Raw genomic sequence first — 14200 nt, 5'->3', positions numbered from 1 at the left:
GTGAATAGAGCCGCCAGTGTGTCTCTCCATCGGCTGCGCTGGTATTCAGTGGAAGCCTTTGGCTTTAAATAAGCAGGTTGTAGCGGGAGACAGACGGTGATGAGATGTCCCGTCCAGGGATTAGTGCCGTCGGCGGCAGATGAGCTGAGCCGCCGGTGTGTTGCTCCGTCAGCTATGCCGGCATTTAGTGGGAGCCTTCAGCTGGCCGGGGGGTCGTGCTGTTTGCAGCGATGAGAGCCAAACAAAGATATGTGAAGCGTGCCGGGTCCCGCTCGTGCACAGCGGGGACCTGAACAACCGAGACGTACGTTTCACTATGGAAGCTTTCTCAATCGGTGTAAAGGTGTGCTCTGGCGCCCATTATTTAAATGGTGTTTGGCCAATCCCAGGTGGGGGCAGGTGGAAGAGGTGGGGAGGAGAAATGAGCTGGTCAGCCTAATAAAGAAGAATGATTTGCAAACATGGGACTGACACCGTCTATTGATCATATTTAGAGGAGGAATTAATTAGCGGGGAAAGGGAGGAAGACGTTGCGATCCTGACTTAGAGGAAAAAGGAGCATGTGGAATACTGATTATTATTATTAAAAACATTGCGTGGTCACAGATAAAGATATGTTAAATATTAATGGTACAAGGGCTATATGCCGCAGAGCGCTGAAAATGGTGTATGTTGTATATACAAGAAAAAAATAATAATTATAATTTTAATAGGAAAAGTAATGTAGAATACTGATTTTTATTGAGGGCATTATATGGTCATGAATAAAATTATACACACTAGATATTCATGGAACAGGGGCGTTGAAATAATGTTTAATGTATATAAAATGAAAATGTGAGATAAGGATCATTACCTTTTAATGGGAGTTATGAAGTCAAAATAAGTGTGTAATGGTGGTCGATTAGTGTACAAATATAATATATGTATAGATGAAGCCCATATTTCTATCTAGCTTTCATATATTATTTTATTCTCTTTTTTTCTTTTTTTCTATTTTTCTTCTTCCTCCTACTATATCAATAGACAAGGTGCATAATGACAAGTGAAAGATGCATATTTAATAAAGTGCAGAGAAATGTGTATGTGAGGAAATGCATGCGTGTATACTGGTGTACACGCATGCGGAGAGGACCGCGAGTGCATATCCCTGTGTAAACAAAGGCAGAGAGTATGAAATTATAAATATGTAAGCACATATATGTGAACTAAAAATAAGAAAAATTAATAATGATAAAAATGATGGGATTAAGATCACACCCACTGGTGTGAATGGAAAGCGTGACGAAAAAAAGGGGGTGAGCAATGGTGACAAAATTTCATGTGATATTGTGAAGTGGGAGAAAAAAAGGGGGGAGGGGAAAGATTATGCGTGTGAAAAGGATGAGAAATACAATAATTTTTGGGGAATGATATGGATTGATGAATTATTACGACATAAGAAGAGGAAGATTATAACCAAATGGGGGTTAGGTACAGATTTATGGGTTTAAAAAAACCCCATAATTGATGAATTCATTCAGACCCATGGGAGTTACTGAGTTGAGTCTGAAAGTCCAACTGCTTTCCTTTTTCAAAAGCTCCCTGGTAATGTCACCTCCACGAATCCCCAGGTGAAGTTGCTCTAGTCCAAAAGCCTTCAGACCCTTGGGAGATCCTCCATGGTGTTTGTGGAAATGACGTGCCACAGAGGTTAACTTTTTTAGTTTTTTGAGATCAGAGGCTGCGTTTCGAATACTCCCAACATGCTCGAGTATTCTCTGTTTCAGAGGGCGTGTGGTCATGCCAACGGATCTCAGGTTGCATTGGCATTCCAGGCAATAGACTAGACTCTTAGTCTCGCAATTGAAATGCCCTACAATCTTAATTTGTTTGTTGGTCCTGTCCATCACAGAAGATCTCTTATCCAGGAAGGCGCATGCTTTACAATGGCCGCAGGGATAAGTACCCGTCGCCTTTGCCAGTGTGGACTTTCTAGTTTTAGAGAAATGACTCTGTACTAGGGTATCGCGGAGGTTCGGTGCTCTGCGCCAACTGCAATCTGGTCGTTCTCCCAGTGCTTCTCTGAGGATGTTATCATTTTGAAGGATAGGCCAGTGTCTGGAGAGTATATTTTGTAATTCCCTCCATTCATTACAAAAGATGCTAATGAAGCGTATCGGTTGTGACGATGTTTTGACCTTGTTCTGTGGGAATATAAGGGTTTGTCTATCACATGTTCGGGCATGATGTCTGGCGCTCTTAATGCACCTCTTGCTATACCCCCTACTCAGGAGCCGGTTGGAAAGTTCTTGGCTTTTGCTTTCATAAGACTGGATGTCAGTGCAGTTTCTGCGGAGACGCAGAAATTCTCCCTTTGGCAGATTTTTAACCGTCGGAGGGAAGTGAAAGCTCTGGTGGTGGAGCAGACTGTTGGTAGAGGTCTGTTTTCTAAACAGTTCAGTTTTAAGTGCTCCATCCACATCCTTATACAGGGTGAGATCCAAAAAGGTAGCTTGCTGTTGACTATACTCATAGGTAAGTTTAATATTGAGTGTGTTGGTATTGAGTATGTCAATAAGTGCTCTCAATTCATCCAGACTACCATGCCACAGCATAAGGATGTCATCAATGTATCTATACCAACCTACAATGAGGTCGGTATAGATATCATTGGTATCACAGAAAACACATTCCCTTTCCCAGGATCCGAGGAACAGATTGGCGTAAGTGGGCGCACATGCCGCGCCCATCGCCGTTCCCCGGACCTGGAGGAAGAAAGAGTCATTGAAGGTAAAGTAATTTTTACCTAAAACAAAACCAAGAAGGTCCAACAAGAAGGTATGGAAGTCGTCCTGGCCTTCTGTTTCCAAGAAGGTCCGTACAGCCTGTAATCCGTCCTGGTGTCGAATACAGGTGTAAAGGGACTCGACGTCCATGGTGACAATATAGTCTCCTGCGGTCAGGAAGACCCCATTGATTTTCCGAAGCACATCGGCAGTATCCTGGAGATAAGACGGCAAGCTGTACACATGATGTCTAAGGTATGTATCGATGAATTTACTGGCAGGTTCCAGGAGACCACCGATGCCCGAGACTATTGGTCTCCCAGGGGGTTTGGTAAGATGTTTATGTACCTTAGGCAACAGGTAGAAGGTAGGTACTTTGGGACAATGAATCTGCAGAAAGGAAGTTTCTTTATTAGTAATGGTGCCCAGTTGGTTATATTGGCGTAACATTTTGTTATACATTTCGAGGAAGTCAGTGGTGGGGTTACCCAGCAATTTTTTATAACAGGTTTTGTCCTGTAGTTGTTTATTGACCTCGGCAAGGTACATCTCTATAGGCCAGATGACGATATTGCCTCCCTTGTCCGAGGGCTTCAGGATGACATCCTCCCATCCTCTGATCTCCTTGAGGGCTGCCCTTTCATTGCTGGTAAGATTGTCATTCATGGTTGGTAGATGCAGATTTTTTGATTGTTCCAGTTTATCCATGTCCCTGCCTACCATGTCCATGAAGACTTTTACGTTTGGACTTATGTTGTCCTGAGGCATGAAGTTGGATTTCCTTTTGCACAGGTCTAATCGTCTGGTCTCCGGAGGACAGGTAGTGGAGCTCCCTGATGCCAGTTCTTGTAATGCCTCAATGGCTTCCTGTTCTTCAATTGACAGAGTCATCTCTGAAGGTTCTGGAATGTTGATGTCAGTGGGAGTATTGTACAGTTTGTGTAGAAAGAGTTTTCTTCCGAACATTTTAAGATCTTTTTCCCATTGAAATCTATTGAAAGAATTTATGGGTGAGAATGATAGCCCTTTGGCAAGTAGGGATGTGTGCGCATCATCAAGTTGGTGATCCGAGAGGTTGATAATTCTCAAATTATCATCGACCGAGTCTATGGGCGTTGGAAGCGTGGCGATTGGCGGGATGGCATCTCCGTCCTCCACTGACGTGGATCTCGTCCTCTTCTTCTTCCCCCTCCGCGTTCGTTTGCTGGTTTTCGATATCTGCCCCTGGATGTTCCTGGGCCTATTTCTAAAAAAGACATCGCGTTCCTAATGGATGCATTCTGGGAGTCCTCTATATCGGACATTTCGGCCTCTGAGGAACTGTACTGAGAATTATAGGTTTTCTCTCTAATTCTGTCCGTACGTCTCCATTTGAAGATCTGCCCTGTGGCATAATCTCGTTTATCTCTGAGAAATTTTGAACGTTTGCGTTCAATGATCATTTTCTCATAATTTTGAAGATCTTCTTTTGTCTTTTGCATGGTACAATAGTGACTCAGAAATCCAAACAATAGTACCGCAGTGCAATCTATACTTTCTTCTGCAATTCACCACCCAGACATACCGCTCAACCATTGTTCACTATGTCTATGGACGTACACACTGGACAGTAGCGTATGCCAGGGATTTAAAGTGAAGGTGCTCTCTTTACTGACACCCCCTCCAATCAGGGTTCTCTCATCTCCGGAGGACCCATTACCTGACTCTGCGCTGTCTCTGTATAACAGGGCCAGGTTGGTCGCCCCTGGAGACAGCAGAAACCCCTTTGTGCTCTACTCTCGTACCTGTGACACTCGCTGAGTCCGCTCAACTGTGCAAGTATATGATTGCCACCGTAAGCACAGACAACAGCTACTCCCCGCGAGTATACACAGCTCAGGTACTTCACCACTGCTCCCGTCTCCATTACATCCATGACTGTGCAGTCCAATTTAAGTCAGAACACATTTGCTAGATAAATGTGTGCTGTTTGACAGTGAGCCTCTTGTTTTGATAAAGTATTGTATTTATCTTGATGTTTTGATGTGTCAACCAATTGTTGGCCAAGTGAAGACGTGCCCAGTCTGAAATAATAATAATTTTTTACATAAATACATTGATATTTTTGTGATACCGAATATAGAGGCAATTTAGTCCTCTTTTCAGACCTTACATTATATTTTCACGAATTTTCTCAATTGTATACTATTATTCATGTTATCTGTATGTTCTTGTCTCATGTTCGTCATTGATCCATCTAAAGGATCAATTTTAGTAATAATAAAGTTGATATTTTAGACTGATATATACATTACTATAGAAGGTTGTGCCCCACCCGGGAGTTTCTTTTCTGATATTCTCTCTTGAATATCAACCGTTTTCAATTGTACTTACCTTACTCCCTGGGAGCACCTCCACAACAATACTATATATTATAAATTCATTTATATGTTGATTGGAGAAAACCTTCTTACCCCATAGCAAATTAGTCCTGTGCCCTTGGCCTTCATCCCCTCCCCCTTTTCCCTGAGCTACAGTTACTTCATACCGGTGTCTTTTTCCCGGTTTTCCAGGCCACCTAAGGTTGCACGGAACAACCTAATTTGTTACCCGCACACTTGCGTCATCCATATTTTTTCATATTTTGGACTTACCAAATATGGCTTTCAATTTAAAAGATGAATTATTCTCTTTAAAAAGATCGGCAGATGACTTGAACAACATTTTTCCAACCTCCATTGAGGATTATACTCAACACACTTCATATGAGGAAGACTTACGCAAACTAAACCTAACATTACAAAAACAGATACGTACCAACTGGGATTTGACAACCACAGAAAACTACTTAAAACAAAAATTGGTGCCTAGAGGACTGCGTCCAAAAATATTTCCAACTTTTGAGTTCATTACACCTAACCTAAAAACCGAGTGGGAGGCCTGTCTGTTGAAGTGCTCCTCTGACTTGATGTCCATTCTTTCCAAACATAACCTTCTCATGTTGGAAGAGTGTGACAAAGAAATTTCTAAATTAAGTAAAACCCTCGAGACCTGGGAAAAAGATGAAAATTTTCAAAAAACCTTTACAAAAACAAAAGAAGATCTTCAAAATTATGAGAAAATGATCATTGAACGCAAACGTTCAAAATTTCTCAGAGATAAACGAGATTATGCCACAGGGCAGATCTTCAAATGGAGACGTACGGACAGAATTAGAGAGAAAACCTATAATTCTCAGTACAGTTCCTCAGAGGCCGAAATGTCCGATATAGAGGACTCCCAGAATGCATCCATTAGGAACGCGATGTCTTTTTTAGAAATAGGCCCAGGAACATCCAGGGGCAGATATCGAAAACCAGCAAACGAACGCGGAGGGGGAAGAAGAAGAGGACGAGATCCACGTCAGTGGAGGACGGAGATGCCATCCCGCCAATCGCCACGCTTCCAACGCCCATAGACTCGGTCGATGATAATTTGAGAATTATCAACCTCTCGGATCACCAACTTGATGATGCGCACACATCCCTACTTGCCAAAGGGCTATCATTCTCACCCATAAATTCTTTCAATAGATTTCAATGGGAAAAAGATCTTAAAATGTTCGGAAGAAAACTCTTTCTACACAAACTGTACAATACTCCCACTGACATCAACATTCCAGAACCTTCAGAGATGACTCTGTCAATTGAAGAACAGGAAGCCATTGAGGCATTACAAGAACTGGCATCAGGGAGCTCCACTACCTGTCCTCCGGAGACCAGACGATTAGACCTGTGCAAAAGGAAATCCAACTTCATGCCTCAGGACAACATAAGTCCAAACGTAAAAGTCTTCATGGACATGGTAGGCAGGGACATGGATAAACTGGAACAATCAAAAAATCTGCATCTACCAACCATGAATGACAATCTTACCAGCAATGAAAGGGCAGCCCTCAAGGAGATCAGAGGATGGGAGGATGTCATCCTGAAGCCCTCGGACAAGGGAGGCAATATCGTCATCTGGCCTATAGAGATGTACCTTGCCGAGGTCAATAAACAACTACAGGACAAAACCTGTTATAAAAAATTGCTGGGTAACCCCACCACTGACTTCCTCGAAATGTATAACAAAATGTTACGCCAATATAACCAACTGGGCACCATTACTAATAAAGAAACTTCCTTTCTGCAGATTCATTGTCCCAAAGTACCTACCTTCTACCTGTTGCCTAAGGTACATAAACATCTTACCAAACCCCCTGGGAGACCAATAGTCTCGGGCATCGGTGGTCTCCTGGAACCTGCCAGTAAATTCATCGATACATACCTTAGACATCATGTGTACAGCTTGCCGTCTTATCTCCAGGATACTGCCGATGTGCTTCGGAAAATCGATGGGGTCTTCCTGACCGCAGGAGACTATATTGTCACCATGGACGTCGAGTCCCTTTACACCTGTATTCGACACCAGGACGGATTACAGGCTGTACGGACCTTCTTGGAAACAGAAGGCCAGGACGACTTCCATACCTTCTTGTTGGACCTTCTTGGTTTTGTTTTAGGTAAAAATTACTTTACCTTCAATGACTCTTTCTTCCTCCAGGTCCGGGGAACGGCGATGGGCGCGGCATGTGCGCCCACTTACGCCAATCTGTTCCTCGGATCCTGGGAAAGGGAATGTGTTTTCTGTGATACCAATGATATCTATACCGACCTCATTGTAGGTTGGTATAGATACATTGATGACATCCTTATGCTGTGGCATGGTAGTCTGGATGAATTGAGAGCATTTATTGACATACTCAATACCAACACACTCAATATTAAACTTACCTATGAGTATAGTCAACAGCAAGCTACCTTTTTGGATCTCACCCTGTATAAGGATGTGGATGGAGCACTTAAAACTGAACTGTTTAGAAAACAGACCTCTACCAACAGTCTGCTCCACCACCAGAGCTTTCACTTCCCTCCGACGGTTAAAAATCTGCCAAAGGGAGAATTTCTGCGTCTCCGCAGAAACTGCACTGACATCCAGTCTTATGAAAGCAAAAGCCAAGAACTTTCCAACCGGCTCCTGAGTAGGGGGTATAGCAAGAGGTGCATTAAGAGCGCCAGACATCATGCCCGAACATGTGATAGACAAACCCTTATATTCCCACAGAACAAGGTCAAAACATCGTCACAACCGATACGCTTCATTAGCAACTTTTGTAATGAATGGAGGGAATTACAAAATATACTCTCCAGACACTGGCCTATCCTTCAAAATGATAACATCCTCAGAGAAGCACTGGGAGAACGACCAGATTGCAGTTGGCGCAGAGCACCGAACCTCCGCGATACCCTAGTACAGAGTCATTTCTCTAAAACTAGAAAGTCCACACTGGCAAAGGCGACGGGTACTTATCCCTGCGGCCATTGTAAAGCATGCGCCTTCCTGGATAAGAGATCTTCTGTGATGGACAGGACCAACAAACAAATTAAGATTGTAGGGTATTTCAATTGCGAGACTAAGAGTCTAGTCTATTGCCTGGAATGCCAATGCAACCTGAGATACGTTGGCATGACCACACGCCCTCTGAAACAGAGAATACTCGAGCATGTTGGGAGTATTCGAAACGCAGCCTCTGATCTCAAAAAACTAAAAAAGTTAACCTCTGTGGCACGTCATTTCCACAAACACCATGGAGGATCTCCTAAGGGTCTGAAGGCTTTTGGACTAGAGCAACTTCACCTGGGGATTCGTGGAGGTGACATTACCAGGGAGCTTTTGAAAAAGGAAAGCAGTTGGACTTTCAGACTCAACTCAGTAACTCCCATGGGTCTGAATGAATTCATCAATTATGGGGTTTTTTTAAACCCATAAATCTGTACCTAACCCCCATTTAGTTATAATCTTCCTCTTCTTATGTCGTAATAATTCATCAATCCATATCATTCCCCAAAAATTATTGTATTTCTCATCCTTTTCACACGCATAATCTTTCCCCTCCCCCCTTTTTTTCTCCCACTTCACAATATCACATGAAATTTTGTCACCATTGCTCACCCCCTTTTTTTCGTCACGCTTTCCATTCACACCAGTGGGTGTGATCTTAAACCCATCATTTTTATCATTATTAATTTTTCTTATTTTTAGTTCACATATATGTGCTTACATATTTATAATTTCATACTCTCTGCCTTTGTTTACACAGGGATATGCACTCGCGGTCCTCTCCGCATGCGTGTACACCAGTATACACGCATGCATTTCCTCACATACACATTTCTCTGCACTTTATTAAATATGCATCTTTCACTTGTCATTATGCACCTTGTCTATTGATATAGTAGGAGGAAGAAGAAAAATAGAAAAAAAGAAAAAAAGAGAATAAAATAATATATGAAAGCTAGATAGAAATATGGGCTTCATCTATACATATATTATATTTGTACACTAATCGACCACCATTACACACTTATTTTGACTTCATAACTCCCATTAAAAGGTAATGATCCTTATCTCACATTTTCATTTTATATACATTAAACATTATTTCAACGCCCCTGTTCCATGAATATCTAGTGTGTATAATTTTATTCATGACCATATAATGCCCTCAATAAAAATCAGTATTCTACATTACTTTTCCTATTAAAATTATAATTATTATTTTTTTCTTGTATATACAACATACACCATTTTCAGCGCTCTGCGGCATATAGCCCATGTACCATTAATATTTAACATATCTTTATCTGTGACCACGCAATGTTTTTAATAATAATAATCAGTATTCCACATGCTCCTTTTTCCTCTAAGTCAGGATCGCAACGTCTTCCTCCCTTTCCCCGCTAATTAATTCCTCCTCTAAATATGATCAATAGACGGTGTCAGTCCCATGTTTGCAAATCATTCTTCTTTATTAGGCTGACCAGCTCATTTCTCCTCCCCACCTCTTCCACCTGCCCCCACCTGGGATTGGCCAAACACCATTTAAATAATGGGCGCCAGAGCACACCTTTACACCGATTGAGAAAGCTTCCATAGTGAAACGTACGTCTCGGTTGTTCAGGTCCCCGCTGTGCACGAGCGGGACCCGGCACGCTTCACATATCTTTGTTTGGCTCTCATCGCTGCAAACAGCACGACCCCCCGGCCAGCTGAAGGCTCCCACTAAATGCCGGCATAGCTGACGGAGCAACACACCGGCGGCTCAGCTCATCTGCCGCCGACGGCACTAATCCCTGGACGGGACATCTCATCACCGTCTGTCTCCCGCTACAACCTGCTTATTTAAAGCCAAAGGCTTCCACTGAATACCAGCGCAGCCGATGGAGAGACACACTGGCGGCTCTATTCACCTGCCGCCGATGGAACTAACCCCTGGACGGGATATCTAATCACCGTCTGTCTCCCTCTGTAACCTTTATAGACACAGCTTACTTCAGCTGTCTTACAGGGCAAACAGCGGAGTCCACGGCTGTACCTGTAGAAATCTCAGAAGACGCTGTAGATTCTTTAAAACAACGCAGAGCATCTTATTATCATCATCTATCCTTACACTGAGACTGTTTCTCTTTATCTACCTACTGTGACAGTGTATATATCTAACACCACGGATGATACTCACCTTGCCGATTGGTCGCAGTATCCTGACTGGGGCATACACACTGAGGGATTTCGCTATCTGTTGCACAGAGCCCCCAGCGATACACCCTGGACTGGGTGTCCGTGAGTCTAACAGCCCTCAGGGCACTGCCTCTGTTATAAGAAATATAAAAATACATTCCCTGTAATTCTAACTACGGGGTTATTAGATAATAATCTATTGCTTATTTCCTGTCACGTTATATTTAGTTACAGTGGCTTGTCACCTAGTACTAATTCATTGCATATACTATGTTGCACTATATGTAACTACAGTGGATTGCTACCTTAATACATAAAACTGTGACTTTAACATACAGAGACAGAGTGTTGCACTATATTTAAATACAGTAATTGGCAATTTATTGCGCTAAGCTGTGTGTTTGCATTGCATAGGGATTTTTTCTCCATCTCTTGCACTCTGATCTATATGTGGAATTACTGTATATTCTAAATCAAAAAAATCACTGCACAGGAAATAATTGAAGAAAATACCCAGTACATTTCAGGCAATTTATTGCGCTAAGCTGTGTGTTTGCATTGCATAGGGATTTTTTCTCCATCTCTTGCACCCTGGTCTATATGTGGAATTACTGTATATCCTAAATCAAAAAAATCACTGCACAGGAGATAACTGAGGAAAATACTCAGTACATTTCATAATCGATATCACAGTGTTATCTTCCGTCATAGGACTACAGATCAGCATAATATTTCAACACCGTTTTACAGGCTACTTGGCCAATAGGTCCATTTAATTTAGGGTGACCCCTTAGATAGCCAGCTTAGTTCTGTTTCTGGGCCAAGATAATATAGGGCATTATACCCCCATTGTGGCAGCTTAGACTTGCACTTCTTTGAAAAATCTTTCTCTTATTACCACCTTTTGCATGGTACAATAGTGACTCAGAAATCCAAACAATAGTACCGCAGTGCAATCTATACTTTCTTCTGCAATTCACCACCCAGACATACCGCTCAACCATTGTTCACTATGTCTATGGACGTACACACTGGACAGTAGCGTATGCCAGGGATTTAAAGTGAAGGTGCTCTCTTTACTGACACCCCCTCCAATCAGGGTTCTCTCATCTCCGGAGGACCCATTACCTGACTCTGCGCTGTCTCTGTATAACAGGGCCAGGTTGGTCGCCCCTGGAGACAGCAGAAACCCCTTTGTGCTCTACTCTCGTACCTGTGACACTCGCTGAGTCCGCTCAACTGTGCAAGTATATGATTGCCACCGTAAGCACAGACAACAGCTACTCCCCGCGAGTATACACAGCTCAGGTACTTCACCACTGCTCCCGTCTCCATTACATCCATGACTGTGCAGTCCAATTTAAGTCAGAACACATTTGCTAGATAAATGTGTGCTGTTTGACAGTGAGCCTCTTGTTTTGATAAAGTATTGTATTTATCTTGATGTTTTGATGTGTCAACCAATTGTTGGCCAAGTGAAGACGTGCCCAGTCTGAAATAATAATAATTTTTTACATAAATACATTGATATTTTTGTGATACCGAATATAGAGGCAATTTAGTCCTCTTTTCAGACCTTACATTATATTTTCACGAATTTTCTCAATTGTATACTATTATTCATGTTATCTGTATGTTCTTGTCTCATGTTCGTCATTGATCCATCTAAAGGATCAATTTTAGTAATAATAAAGTTGATATTTTAGACTGATATATACATTACTATAGAAGGTTGTGCCCCACCCGGGAGTTTCTTTTCTGATATTCTCTCTTGAATATCAACCGTTTTCAATCCCCAGTAAGGTCCCTGTGTCAGTAATAGAGATAAAAGTGATGTCACTGATGCTCCCAGACCACCTCACCTCCGCAGTCCGGTCTGTGTTAGCAATAGAGATAAGAGTAATGTCACTGTGACGCTCCCAGACCCCCTCACCTCCCCAGTAAGGTCCCTTTGTTAGCAATAGAGATGAGTGATGTCAATGTGACACCCCCAGTCCCCCTCACCTCCCCAGTCAGGTCCCTGTGTCAGTAATAGAGATTAGAGTGATGTCACTTTGATGCTCCCAGACCCCCTCACCTCCCCAGTCAGGTCCCTGTGTTAGTAATAGAGATTAGAGTGATGTCACTTTGATGCTCCCAGACCCCCTCACCTCCCCAGTCAGGTCCCTGTGTCAGTAATAGAGATTAGAGTGATGTCACTGTGATGCACCCAGACCCACTCACCTCCCTAGTCAGGTCCCTGTGTCAGTAATAGAGAAAAGAGTGATGTCACTGTGATTTTACCTCCCCAGTCAGCAGGCAGATGATCTCCAAGGTTATATTCAATAGCTTATTAGCGATGGGATTCTTCTCCTCCATTCCGTTCTCCATTCTCAGTAAATCAGATAATCTAGATGGAAGTATTCTCCAATGTCTAAGTATCGCAGTTATGCGGCTTCTGGTTAGGAAAATATTCTAGCAGGTACAGTTTCCATCTATGAATGAAACAATGACATTAATAGGGGCTAATGACTTAGTGCAGAGCTCACACTGTGATTCCTTGCCATCAGATTAGTCCGAGACACAGTACAGAGAACATCAGAGTCTACGATGGAATCGCAAATCAACCCGAATCCCCACTTTGCACAGGGATAGAGACTGCGCGTGCGGCTGGATATGGAGTCTCTTATATGTCTGTTATGAGTGTAACCCAGGACAGTGCCAACCATGCGGCCCTCCAGATGTTAATGAACTACACATCCCAGGATGCTTTGCATTAGTTTTGCTATGTGGCCATGCTGAAACTGATGCAAGGCATGCTGGGATGTGTAGTTCATCAACATCTGGAGGACCGCAATTGCCCAGCCCTGCTATATACAGATACCCAGCTGGCATTGACACCAAAAACAAACAAAACCATACCCCTTTCGTATCGCACTTTAAACCCGAATTATTGCTGGGTGGATGTTAGAGCGACCCTGCTTGAGGTGCGGTGTGAAAGCTCCCAACCAAATAACCCAGGTCGACCAACTCGGCCATTCGACCCGGTTATTAGAAGGGTTGCTACGCCCGATGGGGGTTATTCAGACCTGATCGCTCCGGTCAGATTTAGCAGCACCTTATGGATATACTGCTATTAGTTATATAGTCGCCATAGCGACAGAGTGTAATCCCACCCCGTGCAAGCCTGCGAATGGTTTCCGTTTAGGGATGACAATCCCTGGGCATTTTTTGAATCCGGAGATATGGGATTGAAAAATGCTCAATCCCGGGATTGGTTTACTTAATATAACAAATGCCGTTGCGCAGAGCCAGGGACGGGAGAAGCCGGGCAGCATTTTAGTGGGTGCACAGCCCAATCTAGAAATCCGGCCAATGTTGGGGCCAAATCCTGGGATCCCGCTGTTCCCGGGATTGGCCACTCTACCTGCGAATAGCTAAATCCATTTTGCACCTAACTCACCACTGAATGATTTTCCCAGTGTGTGTGCAGTCGGGTGTGGTATGGGACTGCGACAGTCGGGATCCCAACAGTCATTAGCCCGACGTTGGCATCCCGACTGCCTGTACTCAAACAGCATGGCGAGCGCAGAAAAGCCCCTTGCGGACTCGCTACGCGAGCCACCTATTCTATTCTACCTCTATGAGGGTCGTGGACCCCCATGAGGGAAAATAGCGGGTGGCCATCGGGCACCCGGCTGTCGGTGTTTTGACAGTCGGGATCCCGACGTCAGGTAAATGACTGTCGGGATCCCGACGTCAGGTAAATGACTGTCGGGATCCCGACTGTCGGGAACCCGTCCGGCACCCCTGCAGTCTGTGCCAAGCCCAGAACTTACTCGGTGGCTTCAATCGAGGCCAGAAGGGATGTCACA

At 43.4% G+C, this 14200-nt stretch overlaps 1 protein-coding gene across 1 annotated transcript in view; it reads right to left on the bottom strand.

Moving 5' to 3' along the window:
- LOC146035680 (ubiquitin carboxyl-terminal hydrolase 12-like) overlaps positions 1–12979 on the bottom strand; it is a 123054-nt gene extending 110075 nt beyond the window's left edge. Inside the window, exon 1 of the mRNA XM_083159267.1 lies at positions 12630–12979. Within this exon, the coding sequence (XP_083015393.1) occupies positions 12630–12716 (87 nt within the window). The 5' untranslated portion in view covers positions 12717–12979. The remainder of the gene's footprint in view (positions 1–12629) is intronic.
- Between the last annotated feature and the right edge of the window lie 1221 nt (positions 12980–14200).

Source organism: Crinia signifera, chromosome 9 (genome assembly GCF_055691185.1).
Source record: "Crinia signifera chromosome 9, ASM5569118v1, whole genome shotgun sequence".
Classification (NCBI taxonomy): domain Eukaryota; kingdom Metazoa; phylum Chordata; class Amphibia; order Anura; family Myobatrachidae; genus Crinia; species Crinia signifera.
This window is presented reverse-complemented; position numbering and strand designations above follow the sequence as displayed.